The sequence below is a fragment of the Pleurodeles waltl genome, chromosome 9, assembly GCF_031143425.1.
Source record: "Pleurodeles waltl isolate 20211129_DDA chromosome 9, aPleWal1.hap1.20221129, whole genome shotgun sequence".
In the NCBI taxonomy this organism is placed as follows: Eukaryota; Metazoa; Chordata; class Amphibia; order Caudata; family Salamandridae; genus Pleurodeles; species Pleurodeles waltl.
The window spans coordinates 1,081,761,979-1,081,775,218 of record NC_090448.1 but is presented as its reverse complement, the minus strand read 5'-3'; the positions used below and the strand labels follow the sequence as shown (position 1 = coordinate 1,081,775,218).

At 44.0% G+C, this 13,240-nt stretch overlaps 1 protein-coding gene across 5 annotated transcripts in view; it reads right to left on the bottom strand.

Moving 5' to 3' along the window:
- Positions 1-2,204: 2,204 nt before the first annotated feature.
- The window catches only part of MIDEAS (mitotic deacetylase associated SANT domain protein), a 588,535-nt gene continuing 577,499 nt past the window's right edge, over positions 2,205-13,240 (bottom strand). For all 5 annotated transcript variants that reach the window (XM_069208745.1, XM_069208746.1, XM_069208748.1 and 2 more), the window contains one exon: positions 2,205-3,119. In XM_069208745.1, coding sequence (XP_069064846.1) covers positions 2,852-3,119 — 268 coding nt within the window. In that variant the 3' untranslated portion in view covers positions 2,205-2,851. The remainder of the gene's footprint in view (positions 3,120-13,240) is intronic.

The following is a 13,240-nucleotide window of genomic DNA, read 5'->3' as shown; positions in this document are numbered from 1 at the left end:
CTGATGCAGGAAGTCCTGCCTGCTACTCTGCAGAGTGATAACTGGCATAAAATGCAGAAAGAGAACTTATAAGTGCGCTGGCATGGATCAGTTTCTTGAGCAATGTTCGATTTTGAAAAGAGGAACTTGATTCAGACACTGAACAAGATGACAGGTGACTGTACAGCTCCAAAGGAGGACTTGCGTAAGGTAAATTTCTATCTGCAGTTGATTCTTTGCTTTCATTCTTTAAGGGCAAGATAACTTAAGACTTAAAGTGCCCTACACAAATATCAGAATCCCCATAATGTAGTACAATTACGTACCATACAAAAGGGTGTTTTTTTATCATTGTACTCATTCACTTTGACAACTCTAAAATACTCTTCTCACAGTGACAAAGTTGTTTATGAACTCTCATGTTATTAGACTAACATAACTGGGCTGAAAGATGAGGCCTGTAGCCTACTTAATAAGACTGATCTGGAGAACCTTAGAAACCTCTCTCACTGCAAAATATAATCTGTAGCACGGAGCAAATTACACAACCATTTTATAACATTTACCAGAGATGGGATTATTACAAATCTGGAAGAAAGGCAAATGCAAGAAAAATACGACATTAAAGACACATGATTGCTATAGGAATGAAAAAGGCTGTGCCAGATAGCTACAGATTGTTTAATAACGTGTTTTACTATTGCAATATATTTTACTGGTTAATTGTTTTGAGGGGAAATGTCTATGGCCCCCCACCCCCCTCGAAGAGCCAGTAGATGAAAAATAAAACTGTAGTTTACTATTGTTTCATTTTTTTATCTGCTGGCACAGCAAGCAGTACAGGGGAGGGGCGGGGCTGTGCCGTGGGAGGTGGGAAGAGTGCACTAAGTGCGCATGTGTGTTTGGCCGAACAGTCTAAGGCTGGCCAAACATACATGTGCACTTAGGTTTCAACAACCCAGCTGCATACACAGCCGGGCTGGAGAAACACCACAGACCCCAGGCTTGTGACTGCCGCTCAGACCAATCCTGACACTGCTTACATGCTACGTTTAGCATGTAAGCAGTGCCTGGATTGCTGGGGAGCCTCTGCTGGTGTCCCAGTGAATACTGGGAAACCGAAGAGGAGCGCGAGGCGGCAGGAGACAGAGACAGCAGTAAGGTAAGTTTTTTTTTTTTTTTTTAATTTAACACCCCCTCCCCCCCACCTTTGAGATTTGCGGCAGCCGCTGCTGCTCCCAAGGGCCCAGAGAGTTAACAAGGTCACACCAATGATGTAAAGTATACTTAAAGTCTCATTCCTTTCAAAATGCAACCTGTGTAGCTGCTTGGTTCAGTAGCACACTGTCCTTTGCTAACATAGATTTTATAAATATTACTCCTTATTTTATGTCCTACCTGATTGTAAGACACCGTTTGTAATAATGGTATTACAATGAGGTGCTAAAAGTTATATGTTAATTCTTTCATGTGTTGTTTTATAATTGATTACCTATGTATTCAACGTAACACTGTCAATTAACATTGCCTTCCTCGATAGTTCTATAAATCTACGATGTTTCAATTTAGCCAAGCTGTAACTTCATTCACCACTGCAGCATCTTACAAAATAACAGGCTAATGTGTATTAAAAATACGAAAACTAATAAGAAGGCATGTAACTAAGAGGCTGCATTTTATCTAAGCACAAGCTGTGCAACATTGGTCCACGAGGGGCCGATCCATGCCAGAATTTTATGATAACCATGGCTACATAAACTACTTTCTTGGAAAATGAACAGAGCTGCACACATCACTGAAATTCAAATATATTTCAAATGTACTCAAACCCAGACTCGACAGATTTATGAAGTCTCTTTACCTGGGATTGTGTAATAGTCCCAAAACGTGAACTGGATATATTAAGGAGTTAGCTGTCGGAATGTCTTTAGAGCAGGAAAACCAGATTTGTATTACCTAGAGTCTGATAGCAGGAAGACCAATCCCAGTCTCTCGTTTCACCACCTAAAAAAACACAATGCGCAACCCGGAGAGTGCTCACATGCTATCCCTGGTCCTTTGCTAAGTATTCCTCTTTCGGAACATTTCAGACCAGTGTGGAGCTAGAGTTACATGCAACTGGCCATCAATACTACTAGATCACATTATCTTGTAATGGCAGCCTGAACCGGCTCGAGGGCAGTTAAACCAAGCAGGCGCTAAAGAACAGTCATACACTTCACAAATATGTGAAACTCTGTTTTATTGCCTAAATGGTCAGCCCCAGAGCCAACAAATGTATTGGTCTTTATGTCACGGCCTAAATTTTAGAATTATCTGTCATAACTGTATCTAGTATGGATAAGCCCTCTATGGAGCAAAGGACAACCATGTCTTGGCAGGTCTACATATACAAAAATAATAATAATAAAGTTTCAAGCGTCACATTTCCAAACACTCGGAGAGAACACACAAGATTTTATGGCAAGTAAATTCGCTGTGGACCATAGGCGTTTCACCAGAAAATGAGCTCGGCAGCTGCCTGCTCAAAACGCTTCAGTGTCTAGAAGGTTTTCCACAAGAGTTCAGCTAAATATTGTTCCCAGGCACGTGTCCAGAGTGAAAGGGGTTGGATTTGATATTAAGCTCCAGATTGCACTCTTCAAAATTGTAACTCATACACTTTATAAATAAATATAAATCTTTTTCTTTAAAAAAATAACAGTCAAGTTCACCGTGATGTGATCCGATCTGCCCACTAAATCCATACTGGCAGAGGTCACTGGCAAGGCTCTGAAGTTTGGCTGTGACAAAGCGGAGTCAAAAGAAAGGAACTGGAGAGAGCATGAGCAAAGGGCCAGCTTTGCTGCTCTTGAACTTTTGTTCATCTGTACTATATATCCCCTTCATCCGAGCTCCCAGAGCTACTACTGCTGCTGCTACTACTAGTACAGCTGCTATTGCTGCTCCCACTGCCGCTGCTCTCATCCTGCAGTGCCCTGCTTCGGGCTGCTTCTTCTGCTGCTGCTGCTGCTGCCGCCGCTGCCGCTTCCACTGCTGCTGCCTGCTCTTTTTGCTTTTCCTTTAGTGCTGCAGCTTTCTTCTCCTGCTCAGCATGGCTCTTCATGTGGGCACTGCGGCTTTTCACTTTCGGAAACACCCTGGGAGAAGAAGCGAAAGGAAGTTAAATATCAAACTTTTGCTTTGGGTCTCCATAATGAAATGTCTTGACAGAGGCCCTATACTGTAGTCTGGTTGGGAAAGTTAACTTTCTGGTGACATTACCTAGGGCCAACATTTACCAGAGGGAATCAAGTAGGAGCTAAAAAAAAATTAAACAATATTATTGTCTCTTAAGACAGTGTAACTTGTCACAAAGCCAGTACCAAAATCATTTCCTGGTTTACAGTAAAGAACCACATTGAACTAGTAAGCAGAGTAATATTTGTAGGACACAGAAAATAAATGGTATATAAAACAAAATCATAGACCTTATCAGTGTGCATAGTGCTAGATCTAGTTTCTCCTTCGTCAGTCTATGCCACTTGAACCCTTGCAGTTTCCACAACTGCCTGGCTTCCTGGCGTTGTCACATAGCCGCTCGGAGTGTTACAAGTTGTTTTTCTTCGAAGATGTCTTTTCGAGTCACAACAGAGTGACTCCTCCTCTTCGGTTCCACTGCGCATGGGCATCGACTCCATTCTTAGATTGTTTTCCCGCAGAGGGTAAACGAAGGAGTGATAGAGTATATAGGTATAAAGTAAGAGATGTCCATGCAAATGTATATACAAATGTACTAACAAACAACTACAGGCTTCCGGGTAGGAGGGAGGGTGCCTGTGAATCTGCAGCAGAACATGCCACAAACAAATGTACACTGGGTAAGTGACATTTTCCGTTCTATGGCATGTGTAGCTGCAGAGACATGCTGCGCGTAGACCACAAAGCAGTTTGTCCTCCCCAAAAAATAGCGGTGGCTAGCCTGTAGGAGTTGAAGTTGTTTGAAATAATGTTCTTAGGACAGCTTGACCTACTGTGGCTTGTTGTTGTGATAATACGTCTACACAGTAGTGTTTAGTGAATGTATGTGGTGTTGACCATGTAGCTGCTTTACATATTTCAGCTATTGGTATATTCCCTAAAAAAGCCATTATTGCACCTTTCTTTCTTGTAGAATGTGCTTTGGGATAGTTAAAAGCTGTCTTTTTGCTTTGATATAGCATGTTTGAATCCACCTTACAATCCATCTAGCTAAACCTTGTTTTGCTATAGGATTGCCTGTATGTGGTTGTTGGAAAGCTACAAATAGTTGTTTAGTCTTTCTAAATGGTTTAGTTCTGTCTATATAGTACATAAAAGCTCTTTTGATGTCCAATGCATGTAGAGCTCTTTCTGCCACAGAATCTGGCTGTGGAAAGAAGACTGGCAGTTCCATTAATATGAAATGGTGATACAACTTTTGGTAGAAACGTTTGATTTGTTCTTAGTACAACTTTATGTTTGTGTACTTGGAAGAATGGTTCCTCAAGAGTAAAGGCTTGGATTTCACTTACTCTTCTTAAAGAAGTAATTGCCACTAGAAAGGCAACTTTCCATGTTAGAAATTTAAGTTGACATGAGTGCATTGGCTCAAATGGTGGACCCATAAGTCTTGTAAGCACTATATTTAGATTCCAAGATGGAACTGGTGGAAGTGATTTTTGTAAATAACATACAATATCTTGTATTGATGCTGTAAGAGGGTTTATATTTTTAGATTGACAGTAACATACAAATCGTTTCCATTTATTTGCACAGCACCGTCTAGTAGATGGTTGTCTTGCTTGTTTAATAACTTCCATACATTCTGATGGGAGTTGTAAATATCCAAACTCTATGACCTCAGGAGCCAAATTGCTAGATTGAGTGCCTTGGGATTTGGATGTCTGATCTGACCTCTGTTTTGTGTCAACAGATCTGGTCTGCATGGGAGTTTGGAATGTGGTACTACCGATAGATCTAGTAATGTGGTGTACTACGGCTGACGTACTTATGTTGGTGCTATGAGCATCATATTAGTGAAGTTTGACGCAACTTGTTGACTAGAAACGGAAGAAGTGGGAGAGGAGGAAAAGCGTACGCAAATATCCCTGACCAATTGATCCATAGAGCACTGCCCTTGGATAGGGGATGTGGGTGTCTGGATGCAAAGTTTTGGCATTTTGTGTTTTCGCTTGTTGCAAAGAGGTCTAGGTTTGGTGTTCACCACTTTTAAAAGTACTTTTGAAGTACTTGAGGATGAATCTCCCATTCGCGAGTTTGTTGGTGATTTCTTCTGAGGATATCTGCCAACTGATTGTCTATCCCTGGGATGTACTGTGCTAATAGATGAATTTGGTTGTGGATTGCCCATTTCCAAATTTTTGGGGCTAGAAGGGACAGTTGGGATGAATGTGTCCCTCCCTGTTTGTTGAGATAATATATGCTAGAGCTTGCTGAGTATTTAGTATCGCACCTAAATATGGTTGTATTTGTGCTGGTTGGAGGTGTGATTTTTGGTAGTTTTTTTGAGAAACCTAGTGTGTGTAAGGTTTGTATTACATAACGTGTATGATCTTGGCATTGTGTACGACTGCTTGATTTTATTAGCCAATCGTCTAGATATGGAAAGACATGCATATGTTGTCTTCTTAGGTAAGCTGCCACTACTGCCAAGCACTTTGTGAATACCCTTGACGCTGTTGTTATTCCAAAGGGTAACACTTTGAATTGGTAGTGTTTTCCCTGAATGACAAACCTGAGGTATTTTCTATGGGCAGGATGGATGGGTACGCATCCTTGAGGTCTAAGGCTGTCATAAAATCTTGTTTTTGTAGAAGTGGGGTGACATCCTTTAAAGTTACCATGTGAAAATATTCTGACAGGATGTAAAGATTGAGGGGCCTGAGGTCTAATATTGGCCTGAGGGTGCCATCTTTTTTGGACTTAGAAAGTATAGTGAATAAACTCTTGTTCCTATCTGAGACTGTGGCACTAACTCTATTGCTTGTTTGAGCAGTAGAGATCAGACCTCATCTTGTAACAGAATTGTGTGTTCTGTGGTTAGTTTGTGAAACCTTAGTGGAATAGTTGGAGAGGTGTTGATCAATTCTAGGCAATAACCATTGTGGATAATTGATAGCACCCAGTTGTCTGTGGTAATATTTTGCCAATGTGTTTGGAACTGCTGTAGTCTTCCCCCCACAGGAGAGGTGTGGAAGGGAGTGAGGGAAGTCACTGTTTTGGGTGTGTTGCAGGCTGCTTAGAGGTCTGGAATTTTTCTCTATTTCTGGAGTATCGTCCTCTATATGTGCCTCTAAAACTACCTTGTTGGTTCTGTGTTTGGTAGGCTGGTTTTGTTGGAGAGGCTGATGCCTCTGAGAGCTATGGTCTGAAACCACCTCGAAATTGAGGTTTAAGAAATGACCCTCTATATGGTGTAGAATAGAGCGCACCCATTGCTTTTGCCGTGTTGGAGTCTTTTTGTAGCTTTCTATTACTGTGTCTATCTCTGGCCCAAAAATATATATATTTTTTTTTAATCGAAGGACATGTTTACCACAGCTTGTTGTATTTCTGGCTTGAATCAAGAAGATCGGACCCATGCATGTCTGTATAGTGACTGCTGGGTGGACACTCCTAGCACCGGTCTCTGCTGCATCTACGGCAGATCTTATTTGGTTATTTGTGATAGCTTGCCCTTCCTCCACTACCTGTTGAGCCCTTTTCTGGTGTTCTTCGGGGAGATGCTGTATTATATCTTGCATCTCATCTTAATGGGCTCTATGATAACGAGCTAGTAGTGCTTGTGAGTTTGCTATTCTCCACTGGTTTGCTGCTTGGGACGCAACCCTTTTCCCCACAGCATTGAATTTCCTGCAGGGGGTGAATCTCCTGAGGACTGACTATTTGCCCTTTTCCTGGCAGCACTAACTACAACAAAATCAGGTGGTACCTGATGGGTGATATAATCAGGGTCAGAAGGTGCAGATTTGTACTTCTTTTACATTCTAGGTGTTACAATGTGTGCTTTTACCGGCTCATTAAAAATCTGATCTGCATGTTTTTACCATGCCTGGGAGCATTGGTACCTAGAATGAGTTGAGGATAATGTGTTGAATAAAAAATCCTCTTCTAGTGGTTCTGTATGCATTGTAACCCCATGATAGGCTGCAGCCCTAGCTATGACCTGGTTACATACAGTAGTATCCTCAGGTGGTGATGGTTTAGAGGGGTAGCTGTCTGGATCATTGCTTGGGATGGGATCAGGGTCATAAAGATCCCATGGATCAACAGTGTGCTGTTGTGAGTCATATAAATGAGTGGGCGAAGCATTGGTGTTGGGCTGGTTTGAGGGGAGGTAGGTAAGTGCGGAGAATGGGGAGGAGAAGACTGAGGAGGTGGTGGCTTCTCTTTCTGTTTTGGCACTTTAGCTGGAGGCTGCATAGTGTCCAATTCCTCCTGAAATGCTAGCTTCCTCTTTGTTTTTAAAGGACGTGCTGAGATAATTCTCCCTGTTTCTTTACGGATGTGGATCCTGGATTGCCTCTCATCCATAATTTGTAGTATTAGTTCGACCTCTGACTCCTCTTCAGAGGTTTTGTGGCTTTCTTTAAGTCTTTTAGAAAGTCCGTGTTCCTCTGTATATGCAGTTTTTTCAGCTCCGAAGTGTTTTTTCGGGATTGAAAAGGATGAGGAAGGTTTCAGCTCAGAAACAGGTTTTCTTATTTACGACTCCGAAAATTGGTGTTTACCGGAGTCTGAAACTGAGCTTTTTGTAGACTCTGAGGTTTTCGGAGGGGTGGCCTTTTTTGGTCCCAACTGGAGGGTCGGTCACCGACAGTCTTTTTTTGGGCCGAGCAATGGCCTTCCGGCAGTTTCGTACCCAAGGCCTTCTGTTTTTTTTCTTATGTGAAGTTGCAGGGGCAGACGTACTCACATGCTGGCTGGCTGTGACGGGTCTGTCTTCCTCAGATTCCAGCTCCAACTCCGAATCTCGGACTGAGACCGCTGTCTGCAGTAGTTCTTCTTCTTCTACGTCGAAATGTTCCCCGCTCGTCGACGCCATTTCGAGCCTTCTTGCTCTTCTGTCTCTTAGTCTTTTTCGATCAGAAGGATCGACAGGTCTCACAGTTTTCCTCCCGATGGACTGGAGAAAGGCAGAGGTTGCAAATATGGGTACTTTGCGTGGCACTGAGGGCAGAATCGGAATGGAGTCCGATCCATGAGGCTCTCCACGTAGTCGGCCCGACTAGGCCAGAGTTGGGCACGCGCGCACCGAAGGGCGAACTAAGTTGTTTCCTCAACGGTACTGCTGTGTCGATGGAAGATTATTAACCCGATCGATACAATACAGAAGAAATGAAGAAAAAAAAAAAAGTTTTATGAATCGAAATCTCGGAGTGAGAAGGAAACACGTCCGACCCGATGGTGGAAAGAAAACAATCTAACATGGAGTCGATGCCAATGCGCAATGGAACCGAAGAGGAAGAGTCACTCGATCTTGTGACTCGAAAAGACTTCTTCGAAGAAAAACAACTTGTAACACTCCGAGCCCAAGACTAGATGTCAGAATGCATATGCACAGCATGTGTATTGGAGCTACACATGCCATCGAACATATATATACATACATACATACATACACACACATACATAATCATTCTCTATGCCCCCATATGTAGGTACATGGCAGTTTGGTATTCCTGCTTTCTGGGGACTACGAAGGCCTCCTATTTCCTTTCCAGGTCACACTCTGCAACAATCCTTTCCTATACACAGAATGCAAGTTTCTTCATGATAGGTCTAAGTCATTTAGGATCCCCAATATTACATATTGGGGCAGTGAAAGCAATTCACATTCTAGATCTGTACAAACTGTATACTTTGCCAGTATTCCTGTATCTTGCTACAGCCCCAAATTATGTATAGGAAAATACCCTCTTCTCTTTTGCACTTCAAGCAGTTAGGTGTTGGAGCCATCCCATTCTATATAGCTACTCCCTTTTAGTACGCCCAATGTAGAATTGTCAGTGAGATTAGGACTAGCTTAGTTTTTAACGCAACATCTCTGGCGTGTATCAGAGTTGCTTCCCAATCTATGTTTTCCACTACCCACAGGTCTTCCTCCCACTTCTTCATTTCTGTAAGACATCTGGCATTATATTATTTAGGATTCTGTAGGAGGAGGAGGAGGAGGCTATTATCCTCCTAGCTCCCCCAGAGTAACTCTCTATTCTCCAATGAGGCGAAGTCAGTGATCTCGGTCTAATCCAGCTCCTTGGCCTGAAGCACGTGTCTCAATTGGGTGTATTTAAATGATCTAACTTTGAGTTGGGTTGTACTCAGTCTGCAGGGTAGAGAAATACTTTACCTCACTCCACTTTGAGCAGGTCCCCTACTTTGATACATCACTGAGGACCCATGCTTTAGCCAACAAATTATTATTTTAGTTCTTCACAGTACATGACTAGAAGCGGTGGTTAACATTTTAGGTCACTTCCTATTTCTAGAATGCTGCGTCACCCTAGGCAGAGTTTTGCTTTATGGACAGCAACCACAATGTTATCCGATATTTAAAACAAGCACATCAAAAAGAAGTGGAAATAATTTGTTGAAAGATCATGACAAGATGAATTAAAAGTTTTTATTGAGCGTGCAGCTACTCCTTGAAGGGTATGCCCAGACATGGGTCCCTTGCTCACTGCGCCACTGGATTCAAGCTAGCCAGGCTGATTAGGGGTGATAAACCAAAACCAGTCCCAGACTGCTCGTTTCTGGGCCAGGGAGGATGTGGCTTGGCAATCGCACTGGACTGTTCCCATGGGAAACAAGGTCAAGACTGATTTGCATATGGCTGGGTCCAAACTGGGGTGACGTGGCAAGAAAAATAACAATGGATTAAACCCAGATCTGTTACTGGGGGGTGAGTGTTTGAAAAGTTTCAACACTATGCCCATCATTTTATTTTGTGGTATTGATGAGGCAGGTATATTTGCGACCCAAGGGGAATTGCTAAATATGTCTGACACACACTAGTATATCGCAGTTTGCGACTTTCTAATTGCAAGTTGGAAAAAGTCTGCATTAGGAAGTTGTAAACCGATTTCTTTGTACATGTGGCCCCAAATGCCTTTATATCAAAATAACGAGTCAAACAAAATAAAGTAGTGAGTTGTAAAGTGAATTGCTCAAAATAACTGACACTCCTCATTAATCTTTTTTTTTATTTTTATTTTTAAATCTTTTTATTGTTTTTAAAAAGACAGGGTTCACACTGTAGTGTACATTGAAGCATAGAGGGTACATACATAAGAATCCAACACTTTTTGCATAATACCAAAGAGTTTGTCATCAAAACTGTTATGGTGCTTTTACAGCCACTACACCTCTGAGGAAAAACCTCTTCCCCGCCCTTAGTTCCCATTCTTAAAGCTATCCTGGGAGTCCCCTCAGCTCCCCAACATCAGTCTGTCTCCCAATCTCCCCATACCTTCTTCCATTTCATGGGACAGCCCCTGCCTTTGTATATAGCTTTCTTGACTCTCTGGCACCAATCCAGGTTGAACTGCCAATCTAATAGTCGAGGGGTGACTGTGCCCTCCCATGCACTTTCTATATTACTTTTGGTTACTCCTGATGCCAGTCTTAGACAATTTTCTTTATATCTGGGCCATGTGTATTTCCTCGAAACTCACAAGAGGAGACCTTCAAGGTCCAGAGGAATTTCTAGTGAGGGGTCCGGGACAGCTCCCTGAGTATGCGTATGAATGCAGCTTCTTCACTACAGCCCCTCAAATATAGTGGGTTCCCCACCTACGAATTTTGTGTAGCAATGGACGAGAATAGTATGATCTATGCAGGATTTTTAACTTGACCAGTCGGAACTCGGCCCTGAAGGCTATGTCCCTGGGGCTGCCGAGGGCCTCTCCCCACTCACCATCGTCTAAGTGTCCCAGGTCTGTACGTCAGATCCTGCTGGTCCACAAACACCCATTCATTGACTATGAGAATGTGGGATAGTATTTTTGGATATCCGGAACTGCTAATCCCCTGTCATAGACCCCCCCCCGCAGTTTGGCCAGGGTAATCCTGGCTACGCTCCGGCCCCACAGGGGCCTCCATACCTCTGAGTCTATGGTACTAAACACTTCCAGTGTAATATTGTAAGGTGTGTTCTGCATGAGATATAGGAGTCGCAGCAGGATCATCATTTTATAGGGAGCCACCTTGCCTATCGAGGTCAGTGGGAGGCCGTGCCAGTGGGTTAAGTCCCCCTTGAGTTTTACCAGTTGGGGAGCTATGTTCCTACTCAGGAAATCCTGGTGGTTCCTAGTCACATACATTTCCAGGTAGCGAAAGCCCTCCATGACCACCAAAGCCCCGCAATCCCAAGAGAGGCGAAATACCACTGACTTCGACCAGCTTATGGTATATCCGGAGTGGTCCCCAAAAATTCTGAATATTTGCATGAGCCTGCCAATAGTAAGGGAGAGCCTAGATACATAAAGGATAGCGTCATCATCTTCCCATTCTCCTCAAACATGTATCTCCCTAACCAAAGGATCCTATCGGAGCCATGTCGCACTGGTTTTAGTGCCAGGGCAAAAAGCAGGGGAGACAGGGGACAACCCTGACAGGTGCCCCTCCATAACATGAACTCCCAAGATACCACTCCATTGACCTTCACGCGTGCCATGGGGAAGGCATATAGTAATTTGACCCATGCACAGAACTGGGGCCTAAAGCAAAGTCTCACCAGAAATGCGAACATATAGTTCCACTTCAGGGAGTCAAACACCATTTTGGCATCCAGCAACACCAGAGCCGCTTGTTCCGTCTGGGAGTAGGCCATCAAGTGTAGTACCCCATACGGGCGCTGTAGGTTAAGCCATGTACTCCTGTCTGGCATAAACTCAGACTGGCCTGAGTGCTCCAGGGATTCGAGGACCCCTTGGAGTCTGTTTGCCAAGACTTTAGCCAGTACCTCAGCTTCCATATTTAACAAGGATATTGGCCTCTATGAACTGCAAACCATCAGGGGTTCACCTTCCTTATGAATCCCTGTGATTATTGCAGCTCTTTCCTCTGCTGTTAAGTGACCTTTGTCCCAGGCCTCATTAAAAATCTGTAGTAGTGGGCCGGTAATTGTATTAGCCATTCCTTTGCACAGTTCGACTGGGATCCATTTCGGGCCTTCCCTGTTTGTAGATCCTGCAAGGCACGGCCACCTCTTCTTCAATCATGTCGCCCTCCAGTGTATATCTATCTGCCTCCTGTAGCACTTGCAGCTGAATGTTCCTCAGGAAATCAATACAGTCCTCTGTGGACGCAATGGTCCTGGAGGCGTACAGGTCCTCATAGTAATCTGCAAAGGTGTCTGCTATGGTTGCCCCCATTGTCTGCAGGACACTTTCCGCGTTCTCTATCTTTATCACCCATGCACGCTATCTGTCCCTCTGCTCCAGCCACGCCAGCAATTTGCCAGGTTTATCGCCAACATCGTACAGTCAACAGTGGACTGCGATAGCATAGTTCCTGGCATGATATTCTGCCAGAGACCTCAATTCCAGGTGTCTCAGTTCTGCGCCATTGGGTTGGGGCTTCCCGCGGTCTCCTTGCTTCTTCCCCATTGTTCTCAAGCCAGTCCCACGCCGCCTATGGGGACCCAAAGTGCCAGCTCTTGCCGTCTGCCACCACTTGAAGTCTGGATGGAAACGGCATCGTATACTTCAGTTCCTTGGTCTTCAGCGCTTTTTAAACTTCCTCAAAAAATTTCCGTAGATGCTGCACGTGGAGGGTGAAGTCAGGAAAGAAGCGAATGATGGCATTGCCCCGTTTTAAGTCTCTGAAAGGTCTAGCCACCTTCAGGATGGCGTCTCGGTTCCTGTAGTTCAGGATCCTGGCAACTATTGTGCACGGCGAGCCCCTAGTTTTGGAGGGAGGCCATCCGCCAATTTGAGGCGCGCTGCATCGGCAGGTCAGGTTTGCCTTCATCTCCGCTAACTTGCTAGCAACTGCACTGAAGCCTTCCCCGCAGCTCCCCAGGGGTCAACGGCACAGAGCTCTCACTGTGCCCTGCAGAGTGATGGATTACTGCCAGATTTAAGGGGGGTTATTCAATCAGGCGGTGCAAGAGCTCGCGTTCATCTTTGCTGGCGGCAAGCTCCATCCCTCCTCCTCATTAGTCTTGGCATGCCTTACTATTTGGTCAAGTGAGGTGAACCAAGATTCGTACCACTTGCTGTCAACAAAACAAATGTCA